Source organism: Cherax quadricarinatus, chromosome 80, assembly GCF_038502225.1.
Source record: "Cherax quadricarinatus isolate ZL_2023a chromosome 80, ASM3850222v1, whole genome shotgun sequence".
Lineage (NCBI taxonomy): Eukaryota > Metazoa > Arthropoda > Malacostraca > Decapoda > Parastacidae > Cherax > Cherax quadricarinatus.
This window is the reverse complement of record NC_091371.1, coordinates 16,836,236-16,864,111: the sequence shown is the minus strand read 5'-3', so window position 1 is coordinate 16,864,111 and position 27,876 is coordinate 16,836,236. Positions and strand designations below refer to the sequence as shown.

General features: G+C 37.3%; 1 protein-coding gene across 1 annotated transcript in view; it reads left to right on the top strand.

Annotated features, from left to right (window-relative positions):
• Window positions 1-27,876, top strand: part of LOC128702436 (uncharacterized) — a 120,935-nt gene that overhangs the window by 3,704 nt on the left and 89,355 nt on the right. Inside the window, exons 2-3 of the mRNA XM_070102056.1 lie at window positions 6,729-9,707; window positions 17,092-17,179. Coding sequence (XP_069958157.1) covers window positions 6,828-9,707; window positions 17,092-17,179 — 2,968 coding nt within the window. The 5' untranslated portion in view covers window positions 6,729-6,827. The remainder of the gene's footprint in view (window positions 1-6,728; window positions 9,708-17,091; window positions 17,180-27,876) is intronic.

Here is a 27,876-nt window from a genome sequence, read left to right as displayed (position 1 = left end):
ACTCATCCACAACTCTATTACCAAACCAGTACTTTCCTATATCCCTCCTGAATCTGAATTTTTCCAACTTAAAACCATTGCTGCGAGTCCTGTCTAGGCTAGATATTTTCAGCACACTATTTACATCCCCTTTATTTATTCCTGTCTTCCACTTATAAACCTCAATCATATCCCCCCTAATTCTACGTCTTTCTAGAGAGTGCAGTTTCAGGGCCCTTAGTCTATCCTCATAGGGAAGGTTTCTGATACATGGGATCATCTTTGTCATCCTCCTTTGTACATTTTCCAGAGAATTTATATCCATTCTGTAATACGGTGACCAAAACTGTGCAGCATAATCTAAATGAGGCCTAACCAAGGATGTATAGAGTTGAAGAACAACCTGAGGACTCCTATTATTTATGCTTCTTGATATGAAGCCAAGGATTCTATTAGCTTTATTGCGAACACTTATGCACTGTTGTCTTGGTTTCAGATTACTGCTAACCAGAACTCCTAAATCTTTTTCGCAATCCGTAGTATGAATACTGGTCAGAGAGCCCGTCATAAGTCCGAGGCGTTGGTAAACGAGTACGTATGTCGTTCAGCGAGGAGAGGCTGTATATGTTATTTTATTTTTAACATTCTGGCTGTCTCCCACCGAGGCAGGGTGACCCGAAAAAGAAACCCTTTCACTACGATTCACACTATCACCGCCTTGCCAGAGACGTGCAGATACAACAGTTTAGATGCCACTCTTTAACAGCAAATATCCCAAACTCCTCCTTTAGAGTGCCAAAGTATCAGCATTGGCCATTTTTTGGTATCGGTTAAAATCTGGCTGTTACCAGCCAATACTTTTTAAAATACTAATGTTATGTGTTTGCTTAAAAATATCTAACATTAATACCTCTTCATGACTGTGAGTTACATATGCATGCACCTTGCCCCCTTTTACATACACTGTATGTAATATGTACAGTTCTGGATTCAGTAGAGTTTGTATGTTAAATCTGAAATTAATTTACCCAATGGACCATAACAATGACTGATAATTCTGGACTTAATGGATTTTGTCATTTCTGGATTTCCAGCCACTGATATTGTGACAAATCTGTTAAAAGTGGTTTACTGAATTTAAGTTTCTTGTATGTCATTGTTGTAAAGATTTTGGTTCTTTCTACCTTTGGTATATCTTGTCTAATTGATATGTCCTTGTAGCTTTAGTGTTTACACATGGTGACACCTTCAGTTCCTACTCATGTTTAGCCAGTATGTGCTTTAATTAAGCATAGTGAGTTTTCATATCTTTCCTGTAATTTCTGATTCGTCAGTGTTCTGCTACATACCCTCTATTATTGTAATCATAATTTTTTGTAATCTAACCAGTAGTGTATGCTGTATTTCCTCCTTATCTCTTATGTTTTTATTTACTTTTTTTTATGCAGAGCTGTTTGTTATAGTGATCCTTTCATCTATCATATTTTTTTTTCATTCCTTATTTTTACATAGCTTCATTTTCTTAGTTCTCTGTGTTCTTAGCTTTTGCTGTCTTATTTATCTCATCTTTATCCTTTATTTTTTGTACATTGTTCCATGTTTGTAGTTCACAATTTTCTTGTAATAATGTTGGTAAGATTTCCGACAATATGCTGGGTAAAAGGATACAAGTGCAACTAATGTGACATTTTATTGTGGCAACGTTTTGCTCTCCAGGAACTTTGTCAAGACGTTACAAACAATACATGAACACAGATGGTATATATAGGTACAGAATGAGGTGCAAAGCATAATATAATCATTGTAGGTAGTTGCTGTAGTACAGTGGACCCCCGCTTAACGATCACCTCCCAATGCGACCAATTATGTAAGTGTATTTATGTAAGTGCGTTTGTACGTGTATGTTTGGGGGTCTGAAATGGACTAATCTACTTCACAATATTCCTTATGGGAACAAATTCGGTCAGTACTGACACCTGAACATACTTCTGGAATGAAATAATATCGTCAACCGGGGGTCCACTGTACTTGTGGTAGTAATAGTGGTGGTAGCTATGTGACAGTTGTGTTTATTGTTTTGAGGAATATTCTTGCTAATACAGTGGACCCCCGGTTTACGATCAGCTCCCAGTGCGACCAATTATGTAAGTGTATTTATGTAAGTGCGTTTGTATGTGTATGTTTGGGGGTCTGAAATGGACTAATCTAATTCACAATATTCCTTATGGGAACAAATTCGGTCAGTACTGACACCTGAACATACTTCTGGAATGAAATAATATCGTCAACCGGGGGTCCACTGTACTTGTGGTAGTAATAGTGGTGGTAGCTATGTGACAGTTGTGTTTATTGTTTTGAGGAGTATTCTTGCTAATACAGTGGACCCCCGGTTTACGATCAGCTCCCAGTGCGACCAATTATGTAAGTGTATTTATGTAAGTGCGTTTGTATGTGTATGTTTGGGGGTCTGAAATGGACTAATCTAATTCACAATATTCCTTATGGGAACAAATTCGGTCAGTACTGGCACCTGAACATACTTCTGGAATGAAATAATATCGTAAACCAGGGGGTCCACTGTACTTCAGAGATGATGAAGCTGCCTTTATTCCATTTAATTGTATTAGAAATAGCAATTAATGAGTATTCAAGGCTACATCTACAGAAATTGGGTCCTTTAATCATTAGGTGGGTGTCGTTGAATTTCATCAGGTGGTTGGCAGAATTCTGGTGTTGTACAAGCCATTGATGTTCTCCGACGTAAAATCAGTCCTCTTCCTCCTGGAGATTTTGCTGACCTGATTGTACTACTACCACCACAAGTACTACAGCTACTACTACCACCACAAGTACTACAACTACAACCACAAGCCTACATCTATACCACAGGTTCTACAACTACCACCACAAGCTCTACAACTACCACCACAAGTACTACAACTACCATGACAAGTACTACAACTACTATGAAAAGTACTACAACTATCACTGCCAATACTACAACTACCACCCCAAGTACTACAGCTGCCACCCCAGGTACTACAACTACCACCCCAAGTACTACAACCACCATCCCAAGTACTACAACTACCACCACAAGTACTGCAGCTATCACCACAAGTACTACAGCTGCCAGCACAAGCTCTACAACTACCACAAATTGTACAACTACCACAAGTACTACAACTACCACCACAAGCCTACATCTATACCACAGGTTCTACAACTACCACCACAAGCTCTACAACTACCACCACAAGTACTTACAACTACCATGACAAGTACTACAACTACTATGAAAAGTACTACAACTATCACTGCCAATACTACAACTACCACCCCAAGTACTACAGCTGCCACCCCAGGTACTACAACTACCACCCCAAGTACTACAACCACCATCCCAAGTACTACAACTACCACCACAAGTACTGCAGCTATCACCACAAGTACTACAGCTGCCAGCACAAGCTCTACAACTACCACAAATTGTACAACTACCACAAGTACTACAACTACCACCACAAGTTCTACAACTACCACCACAAGTTCTACAACTACCACCACAAGTTCTACAACTACTACCCCAAGTTCTACAACTACCACCACAAGTTCTACAATTACCACCACAAATTCTACAACTACAACCACAAGTACTGCAGTTACCACCACAAGTACTACAACTACCACCACAAGTTCTACAACTACCACCACAAGTACTACTACCACCACCACAAGTACTACTACTACCACCACAAATACTACTACCACCACCACGAGTACTACAACCACCACCACAAGTACTACAACTACCACCACGAGTACAACTACCACCACGAGTACTACTACCACCACCACAAGTACTACTACCACCACCACGAGTACTACTACTGCCACCACAAGTACTACAACTACCACAAGTTCTCCAGCTACCACCACAAGTACTTCTGTTACCACCACAAGTTTTCAAACTACTACCACCACAAGTACTACATCTACCATCACAAATACTACTACAGTGGAACCCCGGATTTCGGCCGTAATCCGTTCCAGAAGGTCGGCCTAAATCTGAAAAGGCAGAAAACCGAAGTAATATTTCCCATAAAAATTAATGTAAATGCAATTAATCTGTTCCAGATGTCCAAAAATATTAAAAAAAAAATACATTTTTTAAAGATTGAATATAGTTTTACATACACAAAACAGTGAGAAGTAAATAAAATTACTAATGAAATGGATAAATGAACATTTAACATCACATTAACCTTTATTGAAGATTCTTGTTGGCATATGGAAGACAGGAAGGAGGAGAGAGGGAGGACTGATTATTGTTTGGAAGGGGAATCCCCATCCATAAGGACTTCAGGTATCAAGTCCCTATCTGGGGTTACTTCCATTCTTTGTGTTTTACGGGCACTAGGACCAGCTTGAGAGTTACTGCACTCTGTCGCACAAAAAAACTGTCCAGAGAGGTCTGTTTCTGGCGTCTCTCTAAGATTTGCCTGAAGTGGGACAAGGTTTTGTCACTGAACATGTTGCAGATATGGCTTATTTCAGCTTAGTCAGGGTGATATTTCTCCACAAAACTTTGCACCTCCCTTCACTTTGCACAAATGTCCTTAATTGCTGAAGAAGGCACCTTCTTCTCTCTCTCTTCCTCCTCCAGTAAACCAATTTTCTCAGCTGTGGTCTGTTGCTGTTGCAGATGAAGGTCTTGCAGCTGGGCCCATGGTGGCTTATTTTGCAGTCGCACTCGATAAACAACCACAAAAAACAATGGATTATAAAATGTTTGGATGAATGCACGGTGTGTTGCTCACTTATTGAGAGAGACAGCCAGACTGACTCACGCACGTGGCATGGCAGGTGGACGCATCGAATATGGCTGATTTCCGAGTTGCCGGCCGAAATCCAGGATAGAATTTTGGTCAAAAAAGCGGCCGAAATCCGATTTGGCCGATATCCGGGGGTCCACTGTACTTAAGATGTTTGTTTATAATGGCTTGACAAAGCTTCTAGAGAGCAAAACATTGCCACAATAAAATGTCGCATTAGTTGAGCTTTTGTCCTTTTGCCTAAAATAATTTTCTTGTTTGCTCATGATTATTTTTCCTATCTTGATTTAAGTATTTTGGCTGTTTATTTTTCTAGTACCATTTTGTTTGCAAAATGTAAGAGATCATTATCATGTATATCAGCCTGGTTGACCAGGCAAGCACCACACAAGCCTGGCCCATGGCTGGGCTTCTGGTGGTAGAAAAACTCAGAACACATCAAAGGTGACATACAAAGGTAGTTGTTGCTGTTTACAGTTGCTTTGTTAGTTTAGCAATCATTTAGTGGCTTGGATTCTTTATTTTTTAATATGCAGTACTGTGTTATTTTCCATTTTTTGTTTTAGTTCTTCATCCTTTCTTGAAAATACCAGATTTAGTGTTGATGGTATTGGTTTTGTCTTTTCTTTCTTGAGACAATTCTGTAATGTACAGATCTCTTAAAAAAAAAAAAAATATTGGAATCACTCAATGACTTCGTTTATAGTTCCTTTAGTGTATTGTGCAGCCCTTATACGTATATTGTCAAATTATTCTCTCCGCTGCTTTGTTAAATGGTGGGTTGGAGGGCATTTTTTATAGTTTTTCTTTATTTTGGATTTCTGGCATTAAAAGAATTGCTAGTATTTTTATCTTTTCTGTAAGTGTACTTTTTTTTTATCAATATTGTTAATCATCATTGAATTATTATTGAATAGATCTTCCCTAGTTATGTTACTGTAGCTTTCTTGTTTCTTTAAATACCTGACTTTCTTTAGTAATTCTTCCAAATTCTATACCTTAGGCTTTGTCTGATCCACAAATTAAAAAAATATAATTAGCAGATAGGATATATTTAATGTTTCCTAGATATTATATTTTATTGGTTGGAAGCCAAAAGGCTAACAAATAGGATAATACAAAAAACTGATATCGAAGAAAACCTTTATTATTACATCAGAGATACACAGTAGTGACAAGTTGGTAAATTAGACACGTGCAACACCTTGTCTTTATTTTAAAACTTTTTGCTAACCAATGGCTTTTAAAATTTTCCACATACCTAATTTGTCAAAGCTTGTTACACAATTTTGCTCAGTGATGACTTAGAAAAGCTCATCATTGAGCAAGATATGTAACACATTCTTGCTTTTCTATAAGTGTCTTTGTGCTTCCCAGGTATTCTGTTGGTAGGAAATGCAAAGTTGACCAGGTTGAAATTACTACTTGGAAAGAGATGTTAAAAATCTTTCATTGCAGGCATAGAAACACTTAAAAAATATTGTTCAGTAGGTACTGTGATTTCAAAAAGATATGCAGTATTCAATGAGGTTGTAAGTTAAATTAATTGAAATGTGGGGATACCATATATTTAATATTAGAACATTGGTAATGCTGGTGGTCTAAGACTATTATATAACTTATTAGTAAATGCCAGAAATATTGTTGATACTTTGATCCATAAATTTGAAGTAGATATTAAGTTTTGAAATTTTTTTTGTTTAGGGTTTTGTAGCTGTTGAATAATGAATCGGCAGTCATCAACACCCTGGTTGTTCAAGGAATTTTCTGTAAAACCAGAGGCAATAATATAATTTGACCTCTTGAATTAAAATGGATCTACATTAGAGTATCATTTGAACCCCTGCATCTAATTAATATGTACATACTGTACACTATAATTTCATTATTATAATTGTTTTTTGTCTTTTACAGGTCCTTGGCTGAGTGGAAGCCTCTCAGTCCAATAATGATCATGTCAGACATGGCAGGTCCTGGACTTCAGGTATTGTGATAAAAACAGTGCCTACCATTATGGCAGATTATTCTTCACCACCACTTCAGGATGGAGGAGAATTGGGACAGATGGCATCAACAACCTCAGCTTCAGGCCGCTTGCTGCAAAGTGACTGCAATGTGCCAGATTCACTGGTATCAGCAGCCTCACCTTCAGGCCACTTGTTGCAAATGGAGTGCAAAGGGCCAGATCCACTTGTATCAGCAGCCACACATTCAGGTCATATATTGCAAACAGAGTGCAGAGTGGCAGATCCACTTGTATCAGCAGCCACACCTTCAGGCCACTTGTTGCACATGGAGTGCGATGTGCCGGATCCACTTGTGTCAGCAACCTCTCCTTCAGGCCACTTGTTACAAATGGAGTGTGATGTTCCAGATCCACTTGTATCGCCAACCTCACCTGCAGACCATGTGTTGCAAACAGAGTGCAAAGTTCCAGATCCGCTTGTATCCGCAGCCTCACCTTCAGGGCACTTACTGCAGCTGGAGTGCAATGTGCCAGATCCACTTGTATCAGCAGCCTCATCTTCAGGCCACTTGTTGCAAATGGAATGCGACATGCCAGATCCACTTGTATCAGCAGCCTCACCTTCAGCTCACTTGTTGCAAATGGAGTGCAGTGTGCCAGATCCTGTGGTATCCTGTCATGAGTTTCCAAATCAAGGACCAGCACTGCCAAAAGACTTGCAGGAGCAAGGACCAGTGCTCCCCAAAGACCTTGGAGAGCAAGAGGAGCAAACACTGCCAAAAGGTAAACCGAAACATGGACCAACATTATCTCTTCAGACACCTGTTGCAAGTGCTATTCATACCATGTCTCTTTTACAACCTGATGATCTCTTGGTGTCTGAAATTTCCAGCAGACTTACAACTGAGGTAGCTTCATTTGGTTTAGAAAGAACATCTGTAGGTGAAGATGCACAAGCTACCAAATCCTTTCCTTTGGATGAGGCCTTGGGAAAGGCTTCAGACCCTCTTGAACTGCATTTACCTTTGACTTCAGATACTTCTGAAAAAACATTTGTTGGTAGTGAATTATGCAAGAAAATTCTGTCTTCTGTGACTGAAACATCAGAGGTGCCAGGTAGATCTTCAGCAGAGACTGATAAGTCAACAGATCCTATAGCAGCCACAACTGAAAAACTGGGTTCTGTTGTTGGTGCTACTTCACATGAAAAGTCGATTGGAATTGCAGGCAGTGAATTGTCAGTTAGTGTGGCAAAGTGTGTAAGTGTAGTTTCAGCTCAAACTGATAAACCACTTGTTGGAGCTAAATCATCTGAAGAGTATCCATCAGACAGTTCCTTACTCTCAGAACAAACACCATCTAATGTGGTGGGCCAATTGCAGAAATCATCTGCAATTGATTGGGTCTCAACTCAGCCATGTCTCACATTAGATACTGTTGAAGATTCTCATTTATTAAAACCCTTCTCTCTATCAGAAGATGAATTAGTTTCGCCTCTAGATTCAATGAAAAAGTCAACATCACAGCCTGTTGCATCATCAGACCAATCAACACTGCCCCCTGTCTCAAAAGATGTTATATCCCCTCTTCCTTCAACCAAAAATTCTTCATCTGTTATTACTGTTGACAAAAAGTTGCCATGTTCTTCAAGTCAGTCTTCAGAAAATGATAAAAGCACATCTGTGTTACCTTTGCAGAAGGATGAATTGCCTCCAGGTGTTTCAGGCTCAAGTGGCAGCCAGGATATCCAAGAGTGCTTCCAAGTTAGAAGCAAAAGTCATGATAACACATGTGACACAGAGAATGGTTGTGAATTAAATTTAGGAGCAGATGTCAGCTCAGAAGATAAGATTGTAAGTGAAGGACTCTCATGTATGAACAGAATGTCAGAGGAATCAGAAGTTGTGAATAGTGAACAAGAAATGCAAGCTGATGAACCAGGTGAATGTTGGAATGATGTGGACTCTTCTCGAGAAGCTGCAGCCAGTGGTACACTGCCCTTAATAGTTGATACTCACACTTTAAGTCAAGCTGATGATGAACATTCATCTGTCATTACAAACAGTGTAGCACATAGTAATTTAATATCTTCATCAGTATTATCTTCTCCACAGTCAGGTGCTTCAAATGTTGATACTGTGCCATTACTGGAAACAGAGCCTCTTCAGCCAGTTACTATTGGCAGTAGCTTACAGCCTTTAGAAGAGGTTCAGGAAGCCTCTGTGCTGGATGATCCGTCCTTTGCAGCTGATCTGGCTTTAATAGACAGCAGTGCAGATGAAGCAGACAGTATTGGGGGTTTAGTGATTAACAGTGTAATTGGTGCAGCTGATGGAGTAGTTGATTTTCATCCTGATGAGGAAATGGAAACAGACAGGGAGTTGACTGATATTAGTGCTTCTGCACCACAAATAGTGGAAGGAAGCTGTGATAATGACTCTAGTGATGAAACTGGACCTAGTGCCAAGAGGATGAGATTTGAAAATGGAATTAGTGATTCGGAGGATAAAGTGCAGGGTACAAAGAAAGTTATTATTAAAGTCACACCAGTGAAGAATGGACATGGACTTTGGGATGCTCATAAACTTCAAGAAATATTGCTAGCTAAGGGTACCATTTTGTTACGACTCCATGCATCAACAGATAGTTATGAAATGTTTGAACCTGATAAGGATGAGAAAGAGGTTGATTTTACTGGCATTATAGCTGAGGCCAAAGATGAAGAGCATGACCATATTCTTGGTCTTGCTAACCTGGAGCCTGATGCTGATGTGTATGATCCTCTTGCAATAGGTGCAACACATGCTAGTGAGCATGCCTCTCCACCGCATTATAACAGACCTTTCCCCCACTCTAGAGGTCGTTCCACTGCACTTCAGCCAGCTATGTCAAGACCAGGATTCAGGCACCTACAATCTCCTCCACATGTAAGAAAAAAAATGTAGTTTTTTAGTAGTTTAGTGCTTTGGTTCTTGACATGATTAATAATTACTGTATATTTTTATATGAATTGTTTTAATGTCATTGAAAATTTGAAATGTTGTTGTGGAAATTTGTTAGTTATTGGTGTATAAACATAGAACTACGAAACTAAACATGAAAGAGTGCTTTTGTTATATCTACACATTTGGTGTTTGTTATACTTGAAATGATTTCCTTTGCACTAATTTTGGAATACGTACTATTAATTCTGTTCTGTCTGCTACATATAAAACAGCTTTTGCTAACAAACTGAAATCTGTTTAGTACATTACACATTTCCTCCAATTTGGTGATTTTGCAGTTCTTTGTATTTTGTCATAAACATTTATAAATGAATAAAAGATTTGGTATCTTCCTCTTGTCAACTATTTTTTTAAAAAATTACTTTTTCTTTTTTTTTCCTCCATCCTTATGTTTGTGTATTGATTTCTTGCTTGTTTATATCTGGTAAATCACTGAACCTACCTGCTTCCTGTATTTACTCTAAGCCCTTTCTTTATTATTCATAGCATAGCTCTCCAGCACCTTCCATTAAACCAATCTTTAATATTTATTATTTATACCCCTTTTTGGAATAAACCATTTAGTTCCAGTTTTATAAATAATACAGAACTCTTTTGTACATCATATCTGTTTCTTGTAATATTATGTATCCATAGTTTCTGTATTTTCTTTTCTTAGTGTCTAGTCATTCCTGTTTTTTTTTTTCTCCTAAGTTATATTTAACAGCATGTTATTTCCATTAGATAATGATCACTATTCCCAAGTGGATTTAGATGGTTTATATTGAAAATTTCTACCTTTGTTCTGGCAAATGTGAGGTCAAAGATTGATGGTGTGTTGCCTTCTCTCACTTGTCACTTTTTTTTTTATACTATATGCCTAGAAATATTTCATTTAAAGGAATGCGTTGACCATTTATGCATTTACAGTTTCGGCCTTCTAGGTTGCCCAGTTTCAAAATGAAAATTTTTATTACTGGTAATATAATGCAGTACTGTTTACAATTATTTTAAGAATAAATGACATGCTATATACAGATTTAAAGGAAATCCCCTGATTATGCAGAGTACTTTGGGCACCTAAAAACTAGGTTAAAACTGTATACAAGACAGTTTTTTATTTTGTTTTATAATTTAATCTTTTATGGAAATGGTGAAATTTTGGTTATAACTTGTAGTATAGACATTAAATTTGAGTTGATATGGGTAAATAGGCTGCAGTTGATATATTTGATATCTTTGTAGTTGTAGTCTTCTGTTACAATAATTTTCTTAATGTTCCTTTTTCAGCAATAATTCTCTTTTACTCTTATGTAATCCCCATGTACCTTGCCAGATTCCTCATTTACTGGGGTTTCTATGAATTAACCATCATAATTTTGTCATCTTTATTTTGGATTTCTGCCGCTAAAATTACAGCATTATTTTGTGTGCATTTTAATTTTTGGAGCTTGTTTTGTTCTTTATCACTATTGCCAATATCCTGTCTTTCTTCTCTTCTCTTCATGCTGAGTAGGTTCCATCATATATATATAGTGGTACTTTGACTTACGAGTTTAATTCATTCCGTGACCCAGCTCATAACGCATATATCAAATCCATTTCCTTCATTGAAATTAACTGAAATGCCATTAATCCATTCCAATTGAATTCCTGGCTCTCAGGAGGCAGGAGAAAACACTTAAATATAATGCTAATATCAACTTTATGGCTTACTTATCTATCATAGTTGATCTGATATGACATAATAAACAATACAAATAACATAGAGCATCCCAGGACTTTCAGCAGGCATGCGTGAGCGTGTTTGATAGGAGTGAATGGAGACAAATGGTTTTTTAATACTTGACGTGCTGTTGGAGTGTGAGCAAAGTAACATTTATGAAGGGGTTCAGGGAAACAGGCAGGCCGGACTTGAGTCCTGGAGATGGGAAGTACAGTGCCTGCACTCTGAAGGAGGGGTGTTAATGTTGCAGTTTAAAAACTGTAGTGTAAAGCACCCTTCTGGCAAGACAGTGATAGAGTGAATGATGGTGAAAGTTTTTCTTTTTCGGGCCACCCTGCCTTGGTGGGAATCGGCTAGTGTGATAAAAAAAAAATAACATAGAAACATGATATATACTCTAGAATGAATAAAGTGTGTCATTACGTGACGAGTGGTGGCAGCCACTCCCGAGGTAAAAATAATTATCGCTCTGACCATATCATCCCATTCTTGCCCTTCTGAGGTCTTATTATAAGAGAAAACAGTGTTTGTGAGGCTAACTACACTAGATCATTAGTTTCATAAGGAAAACACTGAAACAAAAGTGATTTTCTTGGAATTTTTTTTTTTCCTGAGTCAGGAGACTGGCCTACATTTTGGGTGAATATCTCAGAAGTAAATCAGCATAAATGCCTCGCGAGAAGGCACGAAGTATATACTACGCTTGTACTGCCTCTCTAAGTCTACTACACGCACCCCTCGCTCGTGTTTTTCTATGATTTCATGCCTTAATTCAATGGACATCATCCTGTTCTCAGCACTGTCCTTTGCACTTTCTTAGGGCCCATGGTTAGAAAAAAGAAATTTGGCAAACTGACCACAAAACGCAAGCACAACACAAGAGAGATTCTTCCACGGTGAGGTAACCATGTGCATTGTTGTGGTTCTCACTGTGCCGACTAGTGGTGGCGTATCTGAAGCTCGCTCGTAACTAGGATTTTGGTTCGCAATTCAAAGCAAAAAGTCTACCGAGTGACAGCTTGTAACTCGGAAAACTTGTACGTTGGGGCACTCATAAGTCAAGGTACCACTGTATGTTTCAAATGTGGTTCGCATTTTAAATTATATATAGTTGCAGTTAGACAATATCAGATTTCTCGTGTATAATGTCAATTAGCTCTTGTTTTGAAATTACACTACTGTACTCCATCTGTGTAGTACAGTATATATTAAATTCTTACAAATACACTTATCTTAATAATAGCCTTTTTATTTGAATTTATTTTAATTTGGTTATTAAAACTCCTGTGCTTGTTTCTTGGAGAAATCCTTTGACAGGTTGGCATGGCCTCGTTGCTCTAAAAAACTTCTCTCTACTCCTTATCCTCATATTATTGTTAATAATTTTTTTTTTCAATACTTCCTTTTGCTTAACCTGTGTGAATGCTGTTTTTGGTGGCCTGTTTTTATCTTTCTCATACTTTCAGTTCTCCTATATCTCACTATTTAATCTTGAATATTGAGATTCTTTAAGTACAGTAGGGCCCCGCTTTATGGCGTTTCGCCTTACGGCATTCCGCTAATACGGTCATTTCAAATTATAACCAAAACTCGCTATACGGCTCCCCCACCTGACTTTCTAATACGGTCACTGCACCCCACCCTGTTTATTTACATTCTCTGTGAGATCCGTAAGCACTAAGTCTCTCCATTATGTCTGGAAACTCCAATAATAATTATAATAATCAAGGGGGGAGCACTAAACCCGTAAGATTATACAGCGCCTGGGGGGGGGGATGTGGAGAGCATTCAGGCTTAATTCGGGGAACCGGAGTACAGATCCAAATCCCCTAAATCAAGAGCCCCTCACCAACATCAAGGAACCTTCCCTGAGGGGTGGAAACTCCAAAATTTCAAGTGTTCTTAAAAGTTATTTCATATTTTATATATAGTACTCTGATAATTATACTTATGTATACCTGTACCTAAATAAACTTACTGTGCTGGCGTACAGGTTCACATTAAAATCAGTAAGTGTGTCTTATATCTCGAGACGTCAAATTAGTAATGATAATAATAATCACCGAGTCTCATTTAAATGTCGTATATTATGTTAATATACACATTTTCATTAATCCATCTATGATATTTTTTCAAAATTATATAATAAACACAATGCATAACGTATAAAGATGATAAATACACCCACAGTAGAATAAATAAACATAAATATGAGATGTGGTAGCCAGACGACTTGCACAAGTGACGCCATATTAGAAATGATGATAATAATAATCACCGAGTCTCATTAAATGTCGTATATTACGTTAATACGTATACACATTTTCATTAATCCATCCATGATATTTTTTTCAAAATTATAAACGTGATACATAACATATAAAGATGATAAATACACCCCACAATAGAATAAATAAACATAAATATGAGATGTCATAGCCAGATAACTTGTACAAGTGACGGCAAGAATAACATTTTCTCTAGTCTAACATGAGAAAATGTGTTACTGGGGGTAACTGTAGAAATTTATTCCTTTCGTATGTATGTAAGTTTATTCAGGTATACACAAATAGTTACATAGATTATCATACATAACAGCATATGTGTAGAGAACCTAGGATAACCCAAAAAAGTCAGAGTGACTTATTTCCACTGCCTTCACTCAGAGCATCATTTCTTCTAAAAATGGTGTTACATGAGAATGGGAGTGTTCTTCTTTATTTATTCTACCGTATCAATGTAGAGACAACTTGTACACGATGTAACTTGTACACAAACCAGACGTGTACACTTTGCTTGTTTACAAAACTTACGTTCGCCTGGTTTGATTACATAACTCTGCGCCTGTCCTCTCTCATTTATTCGTTTTATCTCGTTTACTCACGTCTGACCCTACATTGAGGCTACAAATATTTTAAGGTAAGGAATGACTGAACTGTATATGCATTTTATCACTCTGGGAGGCTTAAATATCATAGAATAGTATGTGTGGGTGGAATGGCCTGGAATGGTAGCCTGGCTGACTACCATACATACCACACTTGATTTCTTACAATAAATACTACTCATCTCACCCTAGATTAAGACTACAAATATTTTAAGGTAAGCAATGAGTAAACTGTCTATGCATTTTATCGCTCTGGGATGCTTAAATGTAATAGAATATTATGTGTAGGTGGGGTGGCCTGGTATGGTAGCCCGGCTGACTACCATACATACCACACTTGATTTCTTACAATAAATACTACTTGTACCACCCTAGATTAAGACTATAAATATTTTAAGATAAGTAATGAGTGCACTATGTGTGTATTGTACTTTTTTATTGTTTTTTTGATGCCTAGTTCTATTGCTAACTTGATATATGTTAATGTAAACTTGTTAACTAGTATCTGTATGCATTTTTAAGGGGAAAAAAGGGTGTTCCACTTTACGGCGGTAGCCTGGAACCTAACCTGCCGTATAAGTGGGGCCCTACTGTATTTGATTTCACTAATGTGATTTTCTTCCCATTTGTTCCTCTCTCTTTTTGATTTGATTTCTTTTTCAGCATAGCCAGAAACAATAACAGTCTTTTCTGTATACAATTTCCCCCCCTCTATCTTAGAATTAATTTGCTTTGTATATTCTAGCATAGTGGTCCCAAACCTTTCTGTATGAGTGGGCCATATTAAATGGTAAGATGTGTGATGCGGGTTGCACTGTGAAACAGAAGGTGGATTAACATAGTGACTAGCATGACTTTTTTTTTTTTTTAGCAAGTCGGCCGTCTCTCACCGAGGCAGGGTGACCCAAAAAGAAAGAAAATCCCCAAAAGACATAAGACATACTGAAATGAAATACTCTCATAAACTAAGAGAATGAATCAAATCAGTGTACCTCTTTCTGAAATCCCTCATTTTATTGCCAAAATACTGAAAAAAATATGAAGATCAGTATTAAAAATTAAATCACATTTGAAAAATTATAATCTTAAATATAACAAAGTGCAATTGCAAAATAGTTTATTAATATTTAATCAAAAATAAATTAATGCTATGAATAGATAAGCAGAGCATATTAAAAACTTGTTTGTTTAATGTGACACACAAGGCTACTATGTAGTAGAGATCATTAATACAAGGCTGCAGTTTAGTAGAGATATGATGAGCATAAATTTTAATTTTATGACAGGTTGAATGTTCATGAAACCTTTACCGAAGCTTTGACTAAACAGTTTTCATCATTGAAAACATTTGCTCACTAATGTATGTGCTGCCAAAAACTGTGAACATACCGTACCTGTGGCAAACTTCTTTAGGTTCACAGATGTCACTCTTGCACAAAATTATAGCAGACTACTATTTCTTGTAAATGTCTCATTTAGTATCGTTAACTTGCAAATCAATAATTTCCATCTGAAATATTTCACTTGTAATTTGGTGAAACTTTTATTGGATTATGAAACATTCTTGTCTTCTGCCAATGCTTGTTGAAATAAAAAAATTTTAATGCACTCTTTAGGGGCTTTAGTGCTTTATCTCTCCATAAGAATTTGGACAAGAGCTCTTTACAGCAAGGAAGGTGTGAAAATTACCATAATTGACTTCACAAACATATCTTTCCTTCAGAGGCTTTCACCTCGGTATGCATGTCAGACACCAGTTTTCCTGTACCCTGCCTCCTTTGAATAAAATTATTCAAATGTTCTGTTAGATCACACAAGAAAGCCAAATCTCAAATCCATTCAGGGTCAGAAAATGCTCCTTAACCTCTTCTTTATCAGTGAGAAAAGATGTCAAAAATGCATGACACAGCAAAAAGTTACTTGAGGATCTTTCCTCTGCTTATCTGCCTGACTTCAGCATAGAATATATCTCCATAGTCTGTATGTTTTATGCCATGATGCCTGATAAAATTCATACTTGACAACAACTCTAGTCACTTTTTCTAACTGGATAATCTTAATGTACAAAGCCTGCTGGTGAATAATGCAGTAAAATTACTTGGGTAGTTCAGCTTTCAGTTTTGGTACATTTTCACAGTCTTTGCAACTACACCAGTTTACCTCCAACCATGTTCCTTATACCATCGGTTGTCATACTTCTCAGGCAGTGTGACCTAAAAAGAAGAAACCTATAAAGTTTATTTTCTTTTTACATGTAAAAAGAAAATAAGGAGGAGGGGTGTTAATGTTGCAGTTTTATAACTCTAGTGTAACTATGCCTCTGGCAAGACAGTGATGATGTGAATGATGAGTTTTTTTTTTTTTCAGGCCACCCTGCCTTGGTGGGAAATGGCCAGTGTGTTAATAGAAAAAGAAATAATTTAGTAATTTGTATTATCTGTATTTTTGATATTCAAAACATAAAATTTAGAACCTGGTGAACTGAACATGTAACCTGGATCAATTTGAATTGTCATTTATAACATAAAGAATCAGATTTTATATAATTGGATGGATGGGCAAGTGAAGTACACTAGTGGCAAATCAGTGGGCTGTAACTATTTACATTAAGCTCAGATTTACTTAATATCACTGGTATGTTTACTTAAAAAATATTTTAGTGTTATTAATAGGGGTGTGTTGAAAGAATATTAATAATTTGTTTTATCTTCTAGCCACACTACTATATGAAGCATGAAGTCTTAGGTCTTCCACCACCTCTTGAATTTGAAGAACCTCAGCTGGGAACAGCAGACTGGTCAGGTAGGTCTAATCTTTCAGTGTAAACTTTTATTAATCATTTTCTAAGTTTCCTGATGTTTTCTCCCATCTGTACTCTATTAAATGATCATTTATGTGTTTGTTACTGTAATTTGCCTTCTGTGTTGTGTTTTCTTGCTTTAGTGTTCTGTAGGTTCCTTGTAGACTTTATACTTGCCAGTAATATGTTTAATCTTTTATAGTTTTTTTTTGTGTCTCTTATGGGCTACAAAGTTTCAGGGTTCAGTTTTGCTTAAATATGAGGGGTTTCCTTTTTGTAGTTGCAAGAGCAGGGCTTTGCTCGTGATATCCTGTGTTCAGTGTTTAGCTTGTGTGTTTGTGGTCGTGAAAACTGACAGCTGATTGTTAATCTTATGGGTTCGAACCTGTTTTTGGGGCTATAATGTGTTGACACAATGACCCTATACCAATCAAGTTGACAAAGTGTGGTGTATTGGGCTTCCTTGTGCCTGCCACAGTTCGAGCATTCATATACAGTATGTTCAGTACAGTATATAAAAATGGGTTGCATTTTTGTCACTTGGCTTCTGCTCTAACTTCAGAAAACTTCTTCACATAACCTGAAAATTACCAGTGGTTCATCATGGCAAAATTGATGTTTATATTTTAATTGTAGAATGTAGTCCTCTATTGGTCATTTTTAGAAGCCGCTATTTTGGGTCTCATGTTCTATCTTCTGCAACAACAGCAGAGCTACATCAAATTGACTACTGCATGCTATACACTACTATGCTCCCAGTAATCTCAGGTGTAAATAGTACCACATAAATCTGTCAGATTAGGGAAGTTATAAAAAAAAAATATTTTAACTTTGGTTAATATCTCAAAAGCATTTTGTAGATCACTTTCAGTTTGGCATGTTGGCATTACTTAATATTCTATTTATCCCCAAGGGAAAATTGCCTCCCATATTGATTTTTTTTTTTAATAAGTGAGGGACTACAATTTTTTGTTTGATTGAAGATTTGTTCTGCATGTCTGCAACATGCACAATAAATTTGTCAACCTCAGGAAAATCTCTGAAAGTCGCCACACTGTAATTGTTAATTTTCTTTAGTGTTTTAGACCAACACAAATTGACATAAAAACCTTAAAGTTTTTGTTGATTACTTATTATTTTTTTGTGGGTGGGTGAAAGGGTGTTGTATCGTGTTTGTTGTGTGTGTGTCATGTTTGTGTATGTCGTGTGTGTGTATGTTGTCTTGTGCGTGAGCACTTGCTTATTTTTCATAAATGTTAGTTTTTGTTTTTACTTATTTTACATAAATGTTAGTTTTTTACATATTGTCTGAAAGTCTATTAAAAATGCAGTATTTTTCAAAATATACTTATTGTTAATATATAAAGAAAATGTAACCAAAGCTAAATATTTTATATCCATTTACATTGGGGCTCGAGGCTCTAATGTGTATGCTTACCTCAATTTTTACTTTATAGGCCTTTTTTTTTTTAATAGATTTTCTTATGTGAACAAACATGGCTGTCACATCAGTTAGCTGAAAGTTTAAGCATTACCAAGAGCTGGAGATCATGTCTTCCACACAAAAATAGATAGCTACAGTGAAAGAGGGAGACTGGGGTAGATAAAGGGAATAAGAAAGAAATAGAGACAAAGTGGGGAAATTCAGTAGAGAGGAATGTTTAGTAGTTGTATAGTATACTGTGCTTTGACTATTTGAGTCCGTTGTTTTTTGTTCGAGATATTCTAGCACTGGAGGCAGGGGTAATTGGAAAGCTGTGATACCTCACTTAATATTATACAGTTGGTCCCTGCTTTAGACCCTAATGCATTCCTAAAAATTGTTAGTTTCTCAAGTGTTCAGGACTTTGAACCTATTTTATCCTGAACATCCACATTATAATCAGAGATGTGCTTCTGAACCATAATATTCCATATCTAATTTAACAATGAAATTAAAAATATTGTATACTACCAAGGTGAATCTCTCTTCCTGCCTCTTTCTCTCCCTCCTATTCTTTCTCTTACTCCTTTACCTACCTCCCACTCTCCAATGTACTCCATCTCACCCATTGAATTTGACACCACTACATATACTCTTCACCCTCTTCACTGATGAAAGTGAGGGTATAATTTGTATGGGCATATGGTGCGAGGAAAGTCATCACAGAATATCCATGCTTGTGAATAGCAAGTAAAGATGATGTTTTGGTTCAACGTGAACCATTGTGAAAGTAATTGCATTCAATGGTAGGGATGATGGGCAAGTTGTGGCGTAAGTACAGTAAGGTGAGTCGGGGTAGGGAGAGGAAGAAGAGGGTGTTGCCTGTCTTTCCCTATGACCACCAGTCTGGGACTGTGGCATCATCCTGTCTCTCTGGCATCCTGACCATATCCCCTTCCTCAATCCCTTGCCTGCCAACCACTGACAGGTACTAGATGTGGGTAACTGTGCCAGTAAACTTCATAATGTAAGTAATAACTAAAGTTCTTTACCACTCTTCTTCCAAACATACATAAAATGAACATACACACATCAGTTGTCTTTTAGCATGAAGGGTCTGGCAGGTTTTCATTCAGTGGACCCAGTCTGCTGCATTGGGCATTTGTACTGTTACGATCGTGTAAAATAAATTTTTTTGGGATCAGTGGACAGTCGGGTCTATTGGATACCCCCACTTCCTTATTAGTATGTTATATCAAGGTTCACTTATGGTTGACTCATTTAACACAGTAGTTACATTCCTTAAAATGGCATGTAAATGAAACTGTGTAAAATGAACTGAAGAATTTTTGGGAAAGATAGGGTTATGTACCTGGGCCCCCTGCACCCCCATCCCTAAAATGCCAAACAATTATTTTTTAATAATTAAATGAAATAAAAATTTATTTTATTTTGTATGAGACTTTCAAAGAAGTTAGAGTACTAATGCATGCCAGTTGATTGTGATTTAGATGGTTATCTTAGGATAATACAGATATAATTTGGTATGGTTGCAGGTTCAGAAGAAAGCTGGTAATTATTCAATGCATTTTGGGCAAACTAATCATAAGGCTTACATAGAGTATCAGTACAGCTCGAGTAATCCATGACAGTAACAAGTACAATCGAACAGGTTGCAAATGACAGTTTGGTCAATTACAAATAAATTATAGCAGTTCAATGACCTGCATTTTGTAGAGTGGTTGAATTGAAATGGTAAAATCAGAACATGAGAATTTTTAGAATTAATGGATATAATCTTTACTTGAGATTTAATAGGTATTTTTTAGTAATGTTAGTAAAGAAGTTGTCATTTTTGGGGCCTTTAATTTTCATTGAATTTTTGAATGGGTTGAGCCATTAATGTGGAATGTCAGAGGTACTTTTTACTTGTATTGTGTTCTGCTGCAGCTCTTCAGATAGAATTGAAGCTCTGGGTTCATGTGTGCATCAACTGTTCTGCAGACATAGGGTGCACAGTAGAAAATGTGAATATTTTGTGTTAAGCAAATTTAAACTTGTAATAATGTTGGAAGAATTACTGACAATATGTCAGGTAAAAGGACACAAGTGCAACTGATGTGTTATTTTATTGTGCCACATTAAAATGTTGCAATAGTTGCACTTGTGTCCTTTTACCTAACAAATTTAAACTTGAATGAAGGGGTGTGTATTACTGGAGTCTGAATGAGTAATTATTTTGATAGCTGATTTTTACTGACCAATAACAGATTTAAAATATTAGCTATTGTTGATCCTCATGCAAAGAGGCCATAGGTTGAATATGGATAGATTAGAGAGTCGTGCAAAGTGAGCAGAGATGCATGGAGGACATGATATCCTATTTTTGAGAGTCACTCACTCACTCTCTCTCTCTCTCTCTCTCTCTCTCTCTCTCTCTCTCTCTCTCTCTTTTTCTCTCTCTTTTTCTCTCTTTTTCTCTCTCTTTTTCTCTCTCTCTCTTTTTCTCTCTCTCTCTTTTTCTCTCTCTCTTTTTCTCTCTTTTTCTCTCTTTTTCTCTCTTTTTCTCTCTCTTTTTCTCTCTCTCTCTCTTTTTCTCTCTCTCTCTCTTTTTCTCTCTCTTTTTCTCTCTCTCTCTCTCTCTTTTTCTCTCTCTTTTTCTCTCTCTTTTTCTCTCTCTCTTTTTCTCTCTTTTTCTCTCTTTTTCTCTCTCTCTTTTTCTCTCTCTCTTTTTCTCTCTCTTTTTCTCTCTCTTTTTCTCTCTCTCTTTCTCTCTTTTTCTCTCTCTCTTTTTCTCTCTCTTTTTCTCTCTCTCTCTCTCTTTTTCTCTCTTATAAAAATGTGTATGCATGCGTGTGCCTGCCACCCGCCCTGTCCAGGTATATGCCCAAGCATTTACTCTCGTCTTGCCTAGTGATTGTTGTAGCATTTATCTTCAAGTGAACATTTTTTACTTTACCAAACACATAGAAGGTGTCAGTATTGAGTATGAGTTTGTAGTTGTGATCCATGAAGATTTTAAAGCAAGTTTGGCATTTACCCTGTTAAGTGCTGTCAGATTTGCATATGAAATGACAAAAAATTATCATCTGCAAACACAGTTGGTTTGAGTCCCTGTGAAGCATTAGAAAAATCATTGATGAAGATAAGGAACAGAAGATGGCCGAGGACACTAGCTTGTGGAACTTCCATGTTGATTGATCAGGTTGCTTAGGAACATCTGTTAGTGGTCATGTGTTTGTGTCTCTTACTTGGGGTAATATTTCATGTATGAGAGAACATGTCCTCTGATTCCATAATGTTCTAATTTAAGCAGAGAATGTTGAAGGCTTTTTTTTTTAGATCGATAAAGAAGCCCATTGAATATTCATTATTTTCAAGAGAGTTGTGGATTGAGCTGAGCCTTTTCATTATTGCATCATGGGTACTCCATCCCTGTCTGAAGTCAAGCTGACATGGGTTGAGAATTTTAAGTTTCATAATTCTAAAAAACACTAATGTTACTGTAGTTGGATGTAGTGAGGCATACATAATTAAAATACGATATTGTAGCAACAAAGGCTACATGAATTTAATTTTTCTTACCTTAAATTCTGGTTGCTGATGTATGTAGATGATCCTGAAAGGTGTGGAGAGGGATGGAGTAGTGTTACTGGGCTGAGGTGGATGGTTGTGGAATGAGGTGCATGGCTGATGTTCTTGGACTGATATTGGTGCAAAGTTGTCATTAAATGATGGTTGTGCTGGAGTGCTCAGGTATTCTTTAATGCATATCAGGTGTGTTTTACCCTGCAGTACCTTTATGCATCTGATAGTAAGACATCCAGCTCCACTTTGGAGCAGTGATATGTACCCAGTTCGCTGTATCATAAGTTATCTGATGCTGTACCCTGACAGACTTACTGATACCTTTGAAGAGCTTCTATGCCAGGTGGATAAACCATCTCCCATTGGCTGATGTTAAATGTATAAGCTTCACCCTTATTAGGTATTTCCTGAAAGGGTATATCTATAGTGATTTTTGTTTTATTCCTTCAATAACTTGAAAGTGTATTCTGATTAGCTTTAAACCTGTGTATGTTAGTAGGTTGGTAAGCACCAACCACCTGGGAAAGTACTACCATCCAACAGTGTGAGTGAAGCAAAAGCCAGTTAAATGCTTTGCACTCTGGCAAGAATTCTTGTCTTATGTTTTTTGGTTTCGTTAACATGTAAGATGGCCATATTTAATACAGTGTAGTTTTTCACTTTACTTTCCTGTGCATTTCTTAATAGTTATTATTTCTGTAGGGGACCTAGTCCAAGACTAGGCATTGGGGACTAGGCATTTGGACTTACAAAGTGCAGATTGTTATTGGTTGTGTAGGGGCCAATTTGCCAATTTTATAAATAAAAATTACCTAGCAATTTCTTTGAGATGAGAATAACTGTCTTGATAGGATTAAAGATTTCACTGCTGATGTATCATACATAGAAGAATGGCCAGTTTGTTGTTGGATTGTTTAGGTGCCAATTTGCCAGTTGGACTGAAAACATCGACTCCAGGCTGAGGGACTGATTACCTCAAACTACTCACCTTCCACCTTTTTCTTCATTGGACTGAAGAAGCCACTGGCTGGTGAAATGTTTCCAGAATAAAGATACGCACTGAAACATTGTCATAAGTTTCTTTCTCCTCTTTCTCTTATGTGTGGGTTATTTGTGTACTCCAGTCACAGTATTGTGCCTTTTTGTTCTTTAAAGATACCCAAATGTTGCACAAATGTCTCATTTATTAGCTTGGAAAGTGTTGATGTATATCTCTTTGCTAGTTCTTTAGGTATTAAGTTCAATTTTATGGTGTTCTTAGTTATTCTTTGTCAATGGATTGAGAATTCTGTTAGCCATGGGCAATTGTTTAATCTCTCTGTTTGACCTACTTGGTTTAGAAAACAGTGTTCACCGTAAAGACTTCAATATTTTTAGGAATAAGGGGACATATGAGTTAATGACTTGGTCATTGTTAAATTCTGTATGTTATGATAAAGTAATTCACTAATGCCTGAATGAGATTTTATTAGTTTTGCTTGGAATTTTGTTATATTGGTGTCTGAGTAGGTAGGGTAATTGATCAGTTGTATTATTGGTTATAATACAGTGGACCCTCGGCTAACGCCTTTAATCCGTTCCAGAGAGCTAGCCTTTAACCGATTTAGCCTTTAACCGAATTAATTTTCCCCATAAGAAATAATGGAAATCCAATTAATCCGTTCCGGACACCCAAAGTTATTAAACAAAATAATTTTTTTTTACATGAAATATGCATTTTCCTACACAGAAAACAATTATACATGCACAATAAAACAATAACATCACACTTACCCTTTTTGTGGACTTGTTGATGAGTGATGAGACGGTAGGAGGCAGAGGATGCAGGTGTTGTATTGTTAGGAAGGGGAATCCCCTTCCATAAAGACTTCAGGTAAAAAGTTCTTTTCTGGGGTTACCTCCCTACTTTGTTTTTTAATGCCACTAGGACCAGCTTGAGAGTCACTGGATCCCTGTCGCGCAAAATATCTGTCCAGAGAGCTCTGTTTCTCACGTCCTTTTAAGATTTCCCTAAAATGGGCCACAAGAGTATCATTGTACAAGTTGCCAATACGGCTTGCAACAGCTGTGTCACGATAATATTCATCCATAAATTCTTTCAACTTTGTAACCATTGTACACATTTCCTTAATCTTTGACAAAAGGCAACTTCCTCCATCTCTCTTCCTCCTCCTCTGGAGGAAATCCCTGAGCTGTGGTCTGTTGCTGTTGCATCTGAAGCTCTTGCAGCTCTGTAGTGGTTAGCTATTCATCGTCGTCCTTCACCAATGCTTCCACATCCTCGCCACTAACCTCCAACCCCATGGACTTCCCCAATGCCACAATAGATTCCACAACTGGCATAGGCTCCCTAGGGTCAGCCCCAAACCCTTCTAAATCCTTCTTGTACACATTCTTGCCACAGTTTTCTCCAAGCAGAGTTCAAAGTCCTGCAAGTCACTCCCTCCCAAGTCTTACCTATAAGGTTTATGCAACTGAGGATACTGAAGTGATCTTTCCAGAACTCTCTTAGGGTCAGTTCAGTGTCTGAGGTCACTTCAAAGCACTTTTGAAACTGCTTTGGTGTACAGTTTTTTGAAATTTGAAATTACCTGCTGATCCATGGGCTGGAGGAGAGGAGTAGTATTAGGAGGCAAAAACTTCACTTTGATGAAGGTCAGCTCCCCCACAATTTGCTCTTGCAAGTCGTGAGGATGAGCAGGAGCATTGTCCATTACCATGAGGCACTTGAGTTCCAATTTATTTTCCAGGAGGTACTGTTTCACAGTGGGGCCAAACACGTCATAGAACCAGTCAATAAACATGTCTCTAGTGACCCACGCCTTACTGTTTGCTTTCCACATCACACAATTTAGTCTTGACGATATTGTTTTTCTTGAACACTCGAGGAGTTTCTGAGTGATACACAAGTAAAGACTTCACTTTGCAATCCCCACTAGCATTATTACACAACATTAGAGTTAGCCTGTCTTTCGTAGGCTTGTGTCCTGGGAGTGCCTTTTCCTCCTGAGTAATGTAGGTTCTGTATGGCATTTTCTTCCAAAACAGGCCTGTTTCGTCACATTTAAACACTTGTTGGGGTTTTAATTTTTCAGTGTCTATGTACTCCTTAAAATCCTGCACATATTTTTCAGCCGCTTTTTTGTCAGAACTGGTAGCCTCACCATGCCTTATCACACTGTGTATGCCACTACGATTCTTAAATCTCTCAAACCAGCCTTTGCTGGCCTTAAATTCATCAGCAGCAGCACTATTTGGAGGCATTTTCTTAATGAGATCGTTTTGCAACTGCCTTGCCTTTTCACATATTATTGACTGAGAAATACTATCTCCTGATAATTGTTTCTCATTTATCCACACCAACAAGTCTCTCCACATCTTCAAGGATTTGTGATCTCTGTTTTGTAAGCGCACTTGCACCTTTTGCAACAACAGCTTCCTTGATTGCCTTTTTGTTGTGCAAGATAGTAGTGATGGTTGAATGGGGTTTGTTGTATAACTTTTCCAACTCCGAGATATTCACTCCACTCTCGTACTTTTCTATAATCTCCTTTTTTAATTCGATAGTACACCTTACCCTTTTTACCACAGGGTTGGCACTGGAAGCTTTCTTTGGGCCCATGGTGGCTTTAGCAGTTACAAGCACTAAAAACAATGGAATAATACAAAACATATCGCATGCACGTGTGGAATCCTCCTCACTGGCTTCTAAACAATGGCACACTGGCTTGTACACAGGGTGAGTGGCTGGATCCGCTCAGGGTGCCGTGTGGACATGTTCGGGACGAAAGCTCCTGACCGAGTTTTTAGGTGTTATCTGAGCCAATTTTTTTACGCCAAAGTGAGGCGTTAGCCGATTTTGGCATTAGCTGATGCAGGCATTAGCCGAGGGTCCACTGTACCTACTTTTAGAGAAGTTACTTTACAGTGGTAGTATATTTATTCAGATGTGTTAAGTGAAGATGCTGTTGTTTCAGTAATTCTTGCACATTTGGTAATTGATGGAATCCATAAGAGATTTTACATGCTTTGGAAACCATCCATTTGCGAGTCTTCTTCTTGAATGAGGTTGGTGTTGAGTGTCAAACAATTATTATGTGATGCTTATTTAGTTTGTTTATGGTTAGGACTTTAAAGATTATCACCAAAGCTGGTGGTGTTGGTATGTGGTTGTCTGTAGGCAGCTACTTTTGTGATGGAAGGCTTATGTTTTTGGTTATAGATTATGAAATATATCTTTGGTTATAGATTATGCAAATATGCATTCCCCAAAATCATCTCTGGTATGTGTTGAGTTAACACATTGCATCTTGTGTAGTAAATTTCAGGTTCATCTTCTTTGATCAGGTTTGTAGTTATGTATTGCTATGTACTCAGGTCAGATATCTCGTATTATGTTTCAGCCAGGTATCTGTAAATAATAATTAAAGTCAGGTTTGTATTTAGTCACTAAGGATGCACTGATGTCATCACAATACTTGTGCTTTGAGATCTGGAACTGTAATTAAATAGTAGGATATTCTTGGTGTTGCCAGCCCATTGCTCCCCTGCCTGGTAGTTGCCTCTTATGACACACTTGGCTTGTGGAAGAAAGGTTCTTTTCCACTTACCCATGGAGATGAAAGGAAATAGATAAGAAGAACTATTTAGAAAAATAGAAGTAAATTAAGATCAGTGTGTATACATATACGTGTACATGTGTATGTAGTGTGACCTAAGTGTAAATCTTGCATGTTCATGAGACTGAAAGAAAAGAAAACTAGCAATCCTATCGTTGTGTAAAACAATTACAGGTTTCCGTTTCACATGCATTTGGCAGGACACTAATACCTCCCTGGATGGTTTCTGTCTACCAGTCTGCTACCAAGTATATGTATAGCAGTTTTAAGTAAAAAAAAAAAAAAAAGGAAGAGTACTAAAAATATAGTACATACAGTGGAATCCCGAATATCGGCCGTAATCCATTCCAGAAGGTCGGCCTAAATCTGAAAAGGCCCAAATTCGAAGCAATATTTCCCATAAGAATTAATATAAATATAATTAATCCATTCTAGACACCCAAAAAATAATAACAAAAAAATATATTTTTGTAAGGTTTAACTATGGTTTTACATAAACAAAACAATGACAATTACATATAAAAGAATATTTAGATCATTATTATATATTTTTATAGAAAAGACTTATTGGCGTATGGAAGATGGGTATTTTTTCACACTTGGGCCGAAACACTTCATGGATCCAGTCAATGAAAATTTGCCTCGTCACCCATGCCTTATGATTATCTTTCCATATCACACAATTTACTCTTGACGACAATGTCTTTCTTGAAAACACCTAGATTTTCAGAGTGATACACCAGTAAAGGCTTCACTTTGAAATCCCCACTAGCGTTAGCACAGAACAAGAGAGTTAGGCTATCCTTTATAGGCTTTTGTCCTGGCAGTGCCTTTTCCTCCTGCATGATGTAGGTTCTCTGGCATTTTCTTCCAAAAGAGGCCTATTTCATCACAATTGAACACTTGTTGGGGGTGAAATCCTTCAGTCTCTACATAAACTTTGAATTCCTGCACAAATTTTTCAGCCGCATGTTTGTCTGAACTTGCGGCCTCACCATGCCTTACAACACTGTGTATGCCACTACGCTTCTTAACTCTGTCAAACCAGCCTCTGCTGGCTTTAAATTTA